Source organism: Rhamphochromis longiceps, linkage group LG23 (genome assembly GCF_057381845.1).
Source record: "Rhamphochromis longiceps isolate RC_006_pf linkage group LG23, R_longiceps_female_GT1.1, whole genome shotgun sequence".
Classification (NCBI taxonomy): domain Eukaryota; kingdom Metazoa; phylum Chordata; class Actinopteri; order Cichliformes; family Cichlidae; genus Rhamphochromis; species Rhamphochromis longiceps.
In genome coordinates, this window is record NC_140578.1 from 8,024,518 (window position 1) to 8,038,481 (window position 13,964).

General features: G+C 39.7%; 1 protein-coding gene across 2 annotated transcripts; it reads right to left on the reverse strand.

Annotated features, from left to right (window-relative positions):
* Window positions 1-642: 642 nt before the first annotated feature.
* exoc1 (exocyst complex component 1) lies at window positions 643-13,177 on the reverse strand. Of its 2 annotated transcripts, XM_085398718.1 has the most exons (19): window positions 13,070-13,177; window positions 11,194-11,325; window positions 10,970-11,100; window positions 10,715-10,874; window positions 8,450-8,637; window positions 8,098-8,325; window positions 7,547-7,679; window positions 7,326-7,435; window positions 6,051-6,200; window positions 5,641-5,749; window positions 4,784-4,828; window positions 4,294-4,457; window positions 4,077-4,190; window positions 3,738-3,817; window positions 3,420-3,648; window positions 2,437-2,620; window positions 1,752-1,951; window positions 1,446-1,640; window positions 643-1,359 (listed from the first exon to the last, which is right to left on the reverse strand). In XM_085398718.1, exons 2-19 carry the CDS (start codon window positions 11,315-11,317, stop codon window positions 1,207-1,209), a joined length of 2,697 nt encoding a protein of 898 aa, XP_085254844.1. In that variant the 5' UTR covers window positions 11,318-11,325; window positions 13,070-13,177; the 3' UTR covers window positions 643-1,206. The 2 variants fall into 2 exon arrangements, with proteins under 2 accessions (XP_085254844.1, XP_085254845.1); XM_085398719.1 differs by lacking the exon at window positions 4,784-4,828.
* Window positions 13,178-13,964: the final 787 nt, after the last annotated feature.

The following is a 13,964-nucleotide window of genomic DNA, read 5'->3' on the forward strand; positions in this document are numbered from 1 at the left end:
TATCAAGCAGGGGAGGACCCAACAGGAAATCAGAACATCTGAAGAGAAGAACTGGAAAACCATTGAAAAAAACAGTCACAGACCGTCGGGCACAAACGTTTAATAGGCCCAGCCGACCTTTTTGTTTTTTCTGTAATTTCCTTCTTTTAGTTATATTTATCCTGGACTTTCACAGAGGTTTACAAAACACACAGCTTGCATCTTTTTCTGCTAAAACTGAGAAACAACATTTCTGTGGTCCTGAGTATTATTTGCCACATTTATGTCAGGATCTTCAATTAAAAGTAAAATATCAGTTTAGCCCTGTTAACTTGTTCAACTTGGTTAATCTAATTTTAACCATGTTACTATACTATATTTCTAATGGGGGTTTTTTTGGCTCACAAAGGTTTATTTAATAGCTTTGTAATATGAATAGTTTATTTGACCAAAAAATTGGAAATAAATACTGAAATTACCAATAAAAAATTTGCTTAAATTAATACTGTGTTAACTAGAGTATTCAGTAGGAGGGTGACTATTACCATTGATGGGTTGTTTTTCCTAAACACACTGTAGTTATCATAACCAAGTAGCCTAACAGTATAAAAGTTTTAGCATAAAAAAAATAAATTACCTAAAGCAAAAGTAGTCACTACCAAGTGTATGTATACATCACTTTATTGATGCAGCTGGAGATGTATAACCTTTAAAGTAAATGTGCGCAGTACAAAATGCAATGTTTGCATTCAACTGTAAAGAAAAAGCAAAATAACACAGATATACTTTAACAAAGTATATTAAAATTGTACTTCAGTAAAGTTACGCTCCACCACTGGTCCTATCCCTGCTCTCATCCAGTATCGAGAGCAAGGACACTCCCCTGACTTAACGGTAAAACAAACAGAAATGTGCGACAAATACTAGGAGGGGTTGTGCAGATGCTAATTTATTATGTACATATGGCATCAAAAAATAATAAAAATATGACAAACAAGAAGTATTTAGAGAGCTGTTGTTAAATCTCAACGAAACACACACACACAAAAATGCAGCAATATCCCTAGCACTGTCTTATGTACAAATTCCCTTTCATTCAAATAAAAACACAAAGAGGAAATGTTCTTAATTCAAAAAGCATTAGATGGTAGTTTGTAAATTGCTAGTGTATCTTCAGCCAGTGTGAGCCAGTAATGAATCATTAAGGAAAGGTGCATAGCAGCAAGATTAATGAGACTGAGCAATGCTGGAGAAGTACTCCAGCATGTCCTGGATTGTAAACTCCATAGTGATCCCAGAGCCAGGGTAGCACCTGCCTATGAGATCTTCAAAGTGCTTGTACTGACGGATGAACTCGTCTTGCATGGAGTGCCACACCACCTAGAGGAATAGACAGGAAGTGCAACAGTTCAGAGGCAGGAAGAGGCATGCAATGATTTTAATCCCCTAAACTGTTTTTTTCTCACCTGCAGCAGACTTTCTTCTTCACACAGGTGTTTGTCCACCTTCTTATAAAGATTGTCGAGTCCCTTTTTCACCTCTTTACCAGGATACTCTTTGATTACTTTTCGCAGCTCTTGCTTGTTGAAGGCCAGCTGATAGCTCACCTCCTCCTCACGAACACCCTGGGCTACACGTGCTTCAACTCCTTCAAAGAAATGCTGCAAGCGAGATGACAGTTTGCCTGTTATAAAACTCTGCTTATATTCGTAATACTCCAACTCAGGCTAATAAAGATGACTGAATTTTGTGGTCACTTTAACTCTTCTCACATTCAGTTTTTCTAGAGGCTGGCCCAGAGAATTGATTACGTAAGACTGTAGATGGTCTGTGTATTTGTGCTTGGCCTCTCGTCTCTCTGCATCCAGGCAGGAAATCTTTAGACGTGACAGCGTAGAAAAGATGTGGTGGAAATTCTCCATCATCACGACATCTCGTGGTGTTTTCTGGCTTTCATTGGCAACCTTCTCCACTGAGAAGACAATAAACAAGTCAGAAATTCCAGGACACCACATCAACTTCACATGATCCTTTTCCATCCATCCATTCGCTTCCGCTTATCCTTTTCAGGGTCGCGGGGGGCGCTGGAGCCTATCCCAGCTGTCATAGGGCGAAAGGCGGGGTACACCCTGGACAGGTCGCCAGTCTGTCGCAGGGCTAACACATAGGGACAGACAACCATTCACACTCACATTCACACCTAGTGACAATTTGGATTAATCAATTAACCTATCCCCACAAGCTGCATGTCTTTGGACGGTGGGAGGAAGCCGGAGTACCCGGAGAGAACCCACGCAAACACGGGGAGAACATGCAAACTCCACACAGAAAGACCCCGGCCTGATGGTGGAATTGAACTCAGGACCTTCTTGCTGTGCGGCAACAGTGCTAACCACCGTGCCGCCCCATGATCCTTTTCCAATAAATAAAAACTTGCTTAATGATCAGTGGTCTCACCGTTCATGAAGACGGCCCTGATAAGCTTAACGTAAGCTTTGTCCAGGTCTCCTCGACGCTCTGCATTGCGAAATATGGTTTCAGCCAGTTCAGCGAATTCCTCAAACCCAGTGACAAAAGGCAGGATACCAACTTTGCTCTTCTTGGATATCTTAAATTCCTCCATTTGTCGGATCTGATTAGACTGTAAAAAAAGAAAAGAAAGAAAGTTAAAATTTATTCCCAAATTCAGCCCAGCAATGACTCCTTTGACTGAAAACAAACAAATAAACAACAACACTAGTAATTTCCCACAGGCCCTGGATTATCACAGAAAATGAATTCTGAGTAAAATTTTGCTTGGCCTTTTCACAAAATGATACTACTGTTATGATTTTTGAGGAGTAGATCGCTATAAATAAATTCCTCAGCATCAGAAAACTACACTTTGCCTTTATGACTTCATTGTAAACTCACGTGTTTGGTGTCACAACACTGAATGCAATATCCAGGCATGAGTAGCCGTGCTGCACAACCATTCCTGACCCACAGTCACCCAGCTGCAAGGCTTTCTACCACTTTAGTGACTCCAGGTTTAAGGCACGTCTGTGTTGCCCTTACCTTTCAGACCCAGAAACTTTGTCCCTCTTTTATACTATTTTGTGGAGTTTGCATGTTATCCCTCAGCCTTTTTGATTTTCCTTCACCTACTTTCACTTCTTCCTACAAGCCAAAGATGTGTTTGTTAAGTGGTGATTCTAAATTGGCTGGAAGTGTGGATGTCAGAGCGTGTTTCTGTCTCTTCGATGGACTGGCGAGTGTCCAGAGTGTACCCCCCCCCCCTCCACATGACCCCGAGTTGCTTGTGGGTCTGGAGTTGGATAGGCAGTTAAGAAATTAGACAGACACATAGTGTGGCAGCCTTCAATAAACCTACATAATATTCCTTAACCAGACTTGAATTTAGTGATGTCAACAACAACAACAAAAAAGGCACTACTCACAATGCATTTGTCAAAGTTTCTCTTGACAGTCACCAGCACATTTCCCAAAGTTGTGCTGAGATAAGAGGCCGGGTCAACGTTCTCAGCTGTCCACACATGGTGACTCATCTTCACCAGCATGTACAGAGAGTGGAAGCTGTCAATCTTGTCGCCCAAAGCGATGAGGCTGTTGAGCTCTGTCTCGATGCTCTGGAAGATTTTATTCATCATCAGCCGCACTATATCTTTCCTGGAAATAGAAAAAAGAAGCGAACAATTGCATTTAAAAAAAATAAAAAATTACATCAGAAATATTAGCAATGATCTGCAAGAACTCACTCTGATGACAAGGAGTGTTTGTGTTCTGCCTGGGGAGGCTTTTTAGATGGCAAGCTTCCATCGAAATCCTCCGCCTCTGGCTGACAGGACAAAAGAGATCAAACATGACAAACCTAAACAAACATCTGTGGATGCATATATGAATGACACTGGATCTGATAACACGCTAACATCTGTCATCACTGTTTTATTCTACGCTTTCAGGAGAAACAAATGCTCCAGTTTCAGATGCTACCACACAAGTACAAGCACTGCTATTGTTGTGAAGTATTATAATTCATTTAGATGACATTTGATCTTTCTGTTACAGCCATTTCCAGTATGTGATCAAAAAAATACCTGTGCGAGAGGGGGTGCAACTGTCAAATGCTGCTGCAGCTTGAAAAACTTGCTGATGAAGTCTTGTTCTGCAAGACACAAAGGCTCCAGCTCACTGAGGACCTGCTCAAATATCTGCAGAGACAAAAATAAATAAATAAATAAATAAATGTAATTTCTCAGGATGTACACACATGTTGCTTTATTTCCACTCCACTTAAATTTCTGGTAGTGTTACCTTGTCGAACTTGGTCCTGTCGGCCACATCGAGGTCAGAAGCGGACATGTTGCCCATGTCCAGTAGTGATGAAGACTGGGAACGCCGGCTGTTGGAGCCCTGCACTGTGAGCTTATTCAGGCTTGAAGTAGAGCCTGTCAGCTTCCCAGAGCTGCCATGTAGGCCTAATGTAGCACAACAAATATGGTATGAGTTAATGGCTATGTTTTGTGGGAAGGCTAATACAAGTCAGTTTTCCAAAAATTCTACAGTGAAGGAATCCAACTTAACATCAAATTAAATGGTTAGATTTTTGGCATTTGTTACAGAATGTGTGGTAATGTACTGTGATGATTTAGCCCAACCAACCAGGTACAGGGTGAGGTAATGGCTTGTATTGGAACAGCAAAGGGGTTTGATCAGAGGATTCATTTTAGTACAGCCATGTAGTGATCAGAAGCACAGTTGAAAATTGACAGTGGAACAGCTCCATTTCAAATGTCGTACTTACTTTCTGTTTCCTGTTTGAGTGCACTCTCTTTCCGCGGAAGCGTAGCTGCAGCCAGTTAGAAAGGCGGGCATCAAAGACAGACACAGGTTAGGCTTAATACATGCAGCATGGGAGGGGTAAGGCTAGATGTTAGATGTACACATATGCTGACGTGCACCACAGTGACTTAGGTAGTAGCTCGAAAAAACCTTTGGAAAACAAAGTCTTTGTTTTTGTTTTCAGAAGGAAAAGCTAATACAGAGTGCAGAAAGCAGAGTCCTATAAATCTGCCAAAACCTAAGCTCATCCAGGGGTTCTGTGCAGATTATACATATTGAGAAACAAAGCATGTAAAGTCCCTGTGCAAAGGGAAAAGGAGACATTACTGAAAGACAAACTTTGGATGCAGGCATAAGATTATAAGATGGAGAAGCCTGCAACAGCAAAGATGGTGGTATAAGAATAATTTCAGGGGGAAAAAAGCTATTTATAATCTTATTTTAAAAGCTAAAGCACATAAATCTTCAAGTGTTTTGTTTTTTAAAATCATATTCAACTGGTGATTCTACAGATGCAGTTTTTAATGCTGCCGTGATCATTAGATAAAGCTTCAAAATAACTGTCCAAATAAGTGTCTAGAGGGATTATCAAGAAGGCTGCCAAGGATGCAGAGCTGTGAGACCTGTTCTAAAAAGATTTTGGTAATGCTTTTGGTACCAGACATGGTGCAGAAATGTTTGTAAAGGTGTGAGAACATAATATAAGAAGAGGATAAAACAGTCAAGAAATGCAACAAAATTCATTCCTTTTGAGTGAACTACATGATGGAAGACAAGCATAGTTCATGTTAAGTTTAACGTGGGAATCATAGCGCTTACCGAACTTGCCCTTCGGGTCTTTGGATGTACCCGCCATTTTTATTTTGGCAACTTCAAAGAACTCTTTGATTTCTCGCTCATACAGTTTGCTCATATATTCAACATATGTCTGTAAAAAAATGAGAGAATATTTGTTAAGATTTACGACTTGTTACAGCTAAAATGTGTATTAACATTTTGGAAAACATACATTCTAGGAAAGCATTATATTATACTAAGAATCAGGTGCTCTCTCCTCTTTTCTTTGCTTCTAGTTTATTTCTTAGTCTTTTTTAACCACTCTCTGCTTCTTTAACTGTATTAATAATGCTCACAAATGTCCGCTGTACTATCCAAACCCCACAAAAAGCACACTTCCCAAAATGTCAAACTGTTTCTCAAGTATTTTTGCAAAGTAACACTGCACTGACCCTCGACAGGCCTTCGTACTTCTCCCTGTGTGTGTTCTTCAGCCACTCCATGAGCTTGGCGTAGCGCAGTAAGTCCCTGTGGAGAGGGCTGTGTTTGGGCAGGGTCAGCTCAGCTGTGTGCTGTGACAGGGTTGAGCTCTGGTCATGGCCCTGAAGATCACAGTGAGAACAGATAATCATTAGCAGTATATTCACCAGAAGTATACATTACAGGAGAAAAGTTATAATATGCATTTTTCCATATATGCACGCAAACACATGTTATGCAAAAGGAAGACTTGGCCTGCTTCCTCTTACAATCATCTGAAGCATTACCTTAGTGTACTGGATATCCAAATGATGTTAAAGTAAATAATCTAAGACGTTCTTACACTCCAGAGCCACCACATTCTCAGCCAACTTCCTGAACTGCATCTCTTTTGATACCGAACTGATGTTCTTCCCACTTTCCCCTAAGCTTGTTCAGTCTCTTCAAGACATGCACGCAGACAGGCACAGCATCTTATGATATGAGACTATTAGCAAAGAAGCCACGTTAGCACACAAACATAATGAGCCCTGAGCCGAGGCATTTGCCAGAGGAGGAGGAGGATGGACAGAGCCTCTTCAGCTTTGAGATCAAATGTGAGATGTTCAGTAGTTAGAAATATATCCCATGCAATACATAATGTGCTATGGTGAAAAGCTTGAGCTCTCATGGCATGTATGTTTGAGTTATATGTGAGAATTCAAACATTAGCAAAATGGGGCACGTGGGGGTTGCTGTGAGGGTACTCACTGGAAGTGACAGACAGGAGGACCTATAGAACTGAGGGATGGTCATTTTGAAGTGACTGAAGTGGTTGAACTGACACAGAGACAAAGAGCAGAGTGGGATGATTCAAAGTGGGATACACAGAGAATCAAGGATAGGTGAAGGGAGACGATACAAGGAAGCCCAGGAAGTAAGTCTTAACTAAACAGAAAGCTCAGTAGAGGAGAAAGAGAGAGACAAAGAGCTTGGAAAAGCAAAGGATAGACTGATGTCCTCCATTTCACAGCAGACCAGGGACGAGGATACCAAAACATTTCATTATTAAATCTGCTTACACTACTTTGTTCAGCCAAACATTTACGAAACCAACAAATTTCAACGTTATCAGTACACCTTGTTCAATTTCACAGTTCAGTAGTGCTGGGAGATTCAAGAGACATTTATTCTGATGAGATTTTCCTTCTTTAAATGTTTAGAATAAGACAATGAAAATATATTCCTGACCAAGCTATGCCTGTTACCTGATGAACAAACACATTGTTGAGATGATTCGTGAGGCGGCGAGCAAAGGTGTCTCTCAGTTCAGCAAACAGGAGCTGTTGCTGGTTCACAGCCATGAGTTTTTCATGGCCTGCAGAAAGAAAACAACAAGACTTTAATCTCATTACTTGTTTTTTTTAAAGAGCACCGGCTCATCAACCCAGTCAGCAAGTAATCAAGAAAACGTCATTTTTAAACTTACCTGGTCTGAGAGCCACATTCATACACTGCAGGAGAGCCTCAGAGGCATTGATACAGGCCTCTATACCTTTAGGGGATGTCAGATCTCCCTCCTGTAAGGCCCTGATGTGTCCCTTTGATAAGTCCATGTAGTTCTACACAAGGAAAACAAAATGAAAGTCACAAATCAAAGTGTCGTTGTCTAGCAAAATCTAAATTTGGTTGAAAGTAGAATTGCTCAACTGATCCTCAAGTGGCCTTTTTAGACTGGTTCTAAAAGTGAATTTCATAAACGCAACCTTTTGAACTTTATCAAGTCCTAAAAATCAGGAGTGTGTCTGCTTTGACTATGAAGTGGACATGGGTGGCTTCACCTTAATTTTACTTGTCGTGTGATTAACTGAACTAAAAAGGCGCCCCAAAAGACTTTTTGTACGTTACTTCACTACTTCTTCTTCCTCTGAAAAACAACATGGCCATTCCCCAAAAAGTTTTAAATTTCCAATACCCTCAGATCCACTGAGGCTTAAAGTTTGCTGCTTATTTTGGAAAACATTTTAATGTGCTTCTTACCACTAAGAACTGGATCTCGTCCAGTAGTTTGCCATTGTTGGTGTTGCTGATCTGGATGAGACGATTGCTCTGTGAGATCTGGTCCATTTGCTCCTTCACACTCTGGAGCATCTCTTCATAGCTGCTCAGCTTGCCCTCGATGGTGTCCACCTCTCCCAGTGCCTCATCCAGCAGCTGCATTAGGATATTGACCTGCTTCTCTGATGCCATGATGGACTGAATGTTGGCCTTATTGTAAGAACAGATAAAGAGATATAATTACTATCATTTTCTTTCATTACTAATGAGAGTGGTTTTAGGTCATTAAACAGATGTCACTCTTAAAAATGGACAATGAACTGGCTTTACTCACCCCATCTAAAACCTGAAGCTCCTTGAAGAGCTTCTCAGCAAAAGCCTCTGCATTGGAGATGGCGTACTCGCATGTCACCATCATGCTCTCAATGTCTTGCTCTTCACGGGTGCTGAGTTCCTGGTATTCATCCAGAGCATCCTCATCTCCCCCTGCAACACTCTGGCTCTCACCACTTGGCACAGACTCTAAGCCCAGGAGAAGAGAACAAAAACATGTGCGAGACATAAGTAGAGTGGCAAAGTTCAAAACACATGATATGGCATCTTCAGACTCAATCCAGTTTTCTTCCATTATTGAAAGAACATCTACAGGCACAATTACACTGAGTAAGGGATACCCAGATCTTTCATGGTTTTAAGAGTAAAGCTGTACTTATTTTGTATGAGTGATGAAAGCGTAGCATGACTATGAGCAACAAATGAAAAACAATATTAGATAGTGGCAGGAGGTTGAAAATATGAAGCATGTCTATCAGCTTCCAAGTAAAGAAATTACTGTAATAATTAATCTGTATGCTGAAACAACTGAACTAACAATGTACTTTACTTCTTTTAGCTCCAATTAAACTACAGGTGTGCATTAAATAGTGTGGGATATATTACTAAGGTTATATACTGACATATCCATATGTATGAAAAGGGACAATTCACAGCAAAATCAAATATAAATATTTTCACTCTGGCCTCTAGAGTGCGACTTGCCCAGTTTTGGAGATAAACAGCTGTAGAGATGCCTTGAGGAGCTCAGGTAACAACATAAGTACATTTTAAAACTCTGCATCAATATCTTTCCATAGTATTATGATCCAATTACTTAAAAAATGTACCCACCAGGTTAAGAGCAGTTTCATGTAGGAACTATTTTCAACCTGATAAACTACACCCAACAAAAGGAAGTACACACATAGTCATGAGAAGAAGTTCATGCTCAAGGCTCAAGAAAATGACACAGGATCTACACATGAAAGGAGACCTATTATACTTTCCTACGATTTTCAGATGTGGCTACTCATTAAGAAAGGTTTCAAATAAGTCAGTCAGTATATATATGCTAGAAAACCCGATAAACCAAAGGCTCATGCTTCAACCTGCTTGCTTTTAAGTACATTTATGCTCAATTAAGAGGGTTTTTTTTACTCTTGTATCTCTATGATGTCAAATAGAAGTAAGAGTGCTTGGTCAGTATAGACAGCAAAAGGCAAATAGTCCCAACATCAAACTGTTTATAACGCTTGTTTTTTTTTTTGAGTAATTGGCTCATGATTTCTAGAAAGAGGTATACTGCTGATTGTTTCAAAAATATTCTGTGCACATCAAAGTTCACATGATATCTAGTTCAATTATAATCAAGAGAAGACTGGTTATTTCCTCCAAAACTGAGTCCTTCCATCCAATTTTTTTAGTTCAGGGTTGTTGTGGAGCTGGAGCCTATTCCAGCTGTCATAGTGCGAGAGGTGGAATAACACATAGAGACATACAACTATTCACACTCAATTCCACACCTATGGCCAATTTAGAATCACCAATCAACTAAACATGCATGCTTTTGGACTGTGTGAAGAAATCAGAGGTACAGAGAACCCACACAGGTGCAAGGGAAGCATGCAGATTTAATTCAAACACGCTCTTGCTCTAAGGCGATGGCACTCAAAACAATATAAACAGATACACAGCTACAGGCCAGAGGACAAGTATGTAAATTTGATTTTGATACAAACAGTCATTTTAATGTGGAACGAACATGGGAAACAAGGAGATTAAAAACATGATCTAAATGTCTGTAGACAAACAAAATGAATCATTTCTATTTACTTTCTAAGGACAACGAGCCAAATAGCAGCAGTTTTAAGGAGGTGAAAGTCTCTGGTGAGAATGGTGGTTTGATGTAATGAAAACACATGAGGAACGAGGAGGGGGAAGTTAAGTCCTACCAACCTTCCGCTTTAGGAAGTTCTGGCCAGAGAAAGTTAAAGAGAAAAAAGTGAGAATAAAGAAAGACTTTAACACAGAAAACCATACCACAAACCAGGAAACAGAGAAGAGGCAGAATCTTTTTGAAAACATGCCATTAAAAATTTTACTTAAAAAGAAAAATCCAGGTGGAATTCTCACTTCCATATTAGATTACCTCAAATATGTGCACTCTAGTGTCAACGGCAGTGGTTTGAGATAAACAGACACACCTTTAAGCAAATGCAATCAAATTGTAGCAAGAGGCATGCCGTCACAGGGATGGCTAATGGTGGAGTATTTATTTACGCACCTTCAAGCAGCTGAGAACTGACATTCACAAACTCCACCTTCTTCCTCAGATAACGCTGGTTCAGCTTCCAGATGCAGGAAATGAAGGAGTTTTTTTCAGCTGTACTGCTGGCCACCCACCGGTAAACTTTCTCAAAATGAAGATCAAACTCAGGATTTTCCTAAACCATAAAAGTAAAAAACAATATCAGCTTTGAAAACATGTTTTCTAAGTGAAAACACAAAAAAAAGGTCAGAGAAATGTATTATTTCTCACCTTGCTTGCATCTTTGGCATCTACTTCTGTCAAGTCTCTGAGCTCCCAGGTCTGCTGTCGCTTGTAGAAGTCCCCCTTGTCCGATTTTTTCACTTTTACTACTTTAACCTGGACAGGCCTCTCTGTGGTAACTGGAAGAGCAAAAAAAACCAATTACTTAAAAAATTACTTCAAAAGGCTTCTTATCCTTACACATTATTTACAGCCATTTATATGGTGACTACCTGTAGCACACAAGAAGCAGTTCTTCTTCTTTTTTCCTGCTTTGCAGACATTAACAATGCCAAGGAGACGCTCATCATTGGGTGTGAAGATGTCCCTCTGGAGAGCATGCTTTATGGCTGTCATGATGGATGCTGTCATACAGAGACCATGACATAAATAAATGCTTCTTTCAACTTCAGGTACTTGGAAAGTTAAAGCTGGTTGTCTGTTTTAGGGACTTTGAATGGTTATCCACACCTTAATTTCATCCTGAGTGGACTACTTGAATAGATTTTATTCAAGTATCAGTCTGTCACTGCCTGGGTGACTACAGCAGGTCCAAAACACAGCAGCTTGGCCCAAGCAAGTTTTTTTTAATCGGATGTTTCCTAGAAGCACATTGTTACTTTTTAAGAAAAATGCTATATAAATAAAGTTTATCATTTCCTTCATACAGAAAATTTTGGTGATTGCCCCAAAGAAGTTTAGCCTCTCCCAAAGAGGTTTTTATACTCTTTTGGGAAATTTTTGTGTATCAAATGGTAAGAAATAACAGGATGCACACTGCAGTTTAATAAGGTAACATCATTTCACTGCCTTAACTATAACTGATGTGCCAAAAAAAATGATAAGTAGTATCATATAAAAATTATTTGATTTTGATATTATTATATTATTTTATATTTATTTCACATTTATATATCCTGTATTTATCGAGGTAAAAAGTATAACTGACACTAAAAATGCCTTTTCCAAGACAGTTCCATAAAGATCTTTTAATGTAGAAGACGGAGTAGGTACAATAGTGCAAAGTCATCAGGATACTAGAAAAACTGATTTCTTTATTTTATATATAGTGGTGTGAAAAAGTGTTTGCCCCGTTCCCGATTTACCATTTTCTTGTAAGCTTGTCACGCTTAAATGCTTCAGATCATCAAATAAAATTAAATATTGGAGAAAGATAATATAAGTAAACAAAATTCAGTTTCTAAATGAAGGTGTTTATTATTAACTGGTTGGGCCACCCTTAGCAACAACTGCAATCAAGTGTTTGCAATAACTGGCAGCAAGTTTTACAGCACTGTGGATTAATTTTGCCCCACTCATTGTTGCAGAATTGTTGTAATTCAGCCACAATCGGATTCAGGTCAGGAGTTTGACTAGACCAAAGTCTCAAGTTTGTTCTTATTAAGCCATTCAAGGGTGGACTTGCTGGTGTATTCTGGATTGTTATCCTGCTGCAGAACCCAAGTGGACTTTAGCTTGAGATCACGAACAGATGGTCGGACGTTCTCCTTCAGGATGTTTTGATAGAACCATGAATTCTACTGTCCATTTACCACAGTAAGTCTTCCAGATTGTGAGGCCGCAAAACAGCCCCAGACCGTCACACCACCATCACCACATTTTACTGTTGGTATGATGTTCTTTTTCTGAAACGCTGTGTTACTTTAAGCCCAATTAAGATCAAAATGAAGGGTGGTCAAGATGTACATTTAGTTTCATATCCCTGATTGAAGAGGTTACATCAATGCACATAAATAGTCGCTTTGTGTCTTTGTGCATTTCTAACGCTGACATATTTAAAGGACGTCGATTAAAACTACAACACAGTGCCCCAAAAACTAAAATAAACGTGCTTTCGAGGCAGCTGGTGAATACTGCAGCCCTGAACCCAGAGACATCGGTGACCCTTCCTGCTGTCCTCTCTGTCGGTTAGCGTCTGTTAGCTGGACAAAGCTAGCTGCTGCTGTTAGCATAAATGACGCCGGTTGCATAAACCAGGCGAAAAGAGTGCGTACACCCGCGAAATACTCGTATAAACCACTGTCAGGGTTTTTATTCAAAATGCACTCTGTGTCCATTTTAACAGAGATATAATACAATAGCGGTTACCTTGTTTTTTCAGCCCTCCAGCCCTACGAAGCACCGCCCTCTTACTTCCTGGTCCTCAGATGGAGCGGTCATGTGACAGCAACATCCTCCTCCACCAGCAAACGCTAAAAATAACACTACAAGTCACATAGATTCTGTGCAGTTGTTTAACAGTTGCTCCTCGTAATATAACAGATCTCCTCGCTACAGAAGTGTAGATTTGTTCTTTATGTTCATTATGTTGAACAACAAAGCATTTATTAGTTGAGTCCTGTACCACATGTTGACGCAATGTCCCACGCACTGAAGTCAAAGTAAACTTTATTGTCATCTCCGCTACATACAGTCCAGTATATAGAGAGACGAGACGACGAGGCTCCAGTTACAGCAGTGCAAATAAACAAACAACAAATATAAGAAGAGTAAGAAAATAAATATACACTTTAGGACCAGGGGTAAAGGGATCAATAACGATTTAAAATTTATAATTTACAGTTTGATGATTTAAAGTCTCACACACAACCTGTCGACAGGGCAGTGGGGCCGGCTGCTTCCAAATAGAGCACATTTCATTCATAATGTTGTAAATCCAAGCCCATTATGTATTCATGATTTGTTCCTGGGTTGTGCGAAATTCCAGAAATACACCTTAGACAAAGTGAATCTGTGAACTAGGGTGTAGGTCAATTAGGTTCATACTGGAGTGCAAAATTAAAACCAATGGAAGATGGACAAGAAAAGTTGAAAGCCATCAGGTGCTCAGTTTAGAAAAAATAGGGGGAAAAAAGAGGAAGAGAAATGAGCAAAAGATAGAGGTAAGCAGATGTGTCATTGGATAATGGCAGGTCATGTATCCTGAAACAATCAGAATCACAATCAGAATACTTTATTAATCCCTAAGGAAATAATGTGGGTT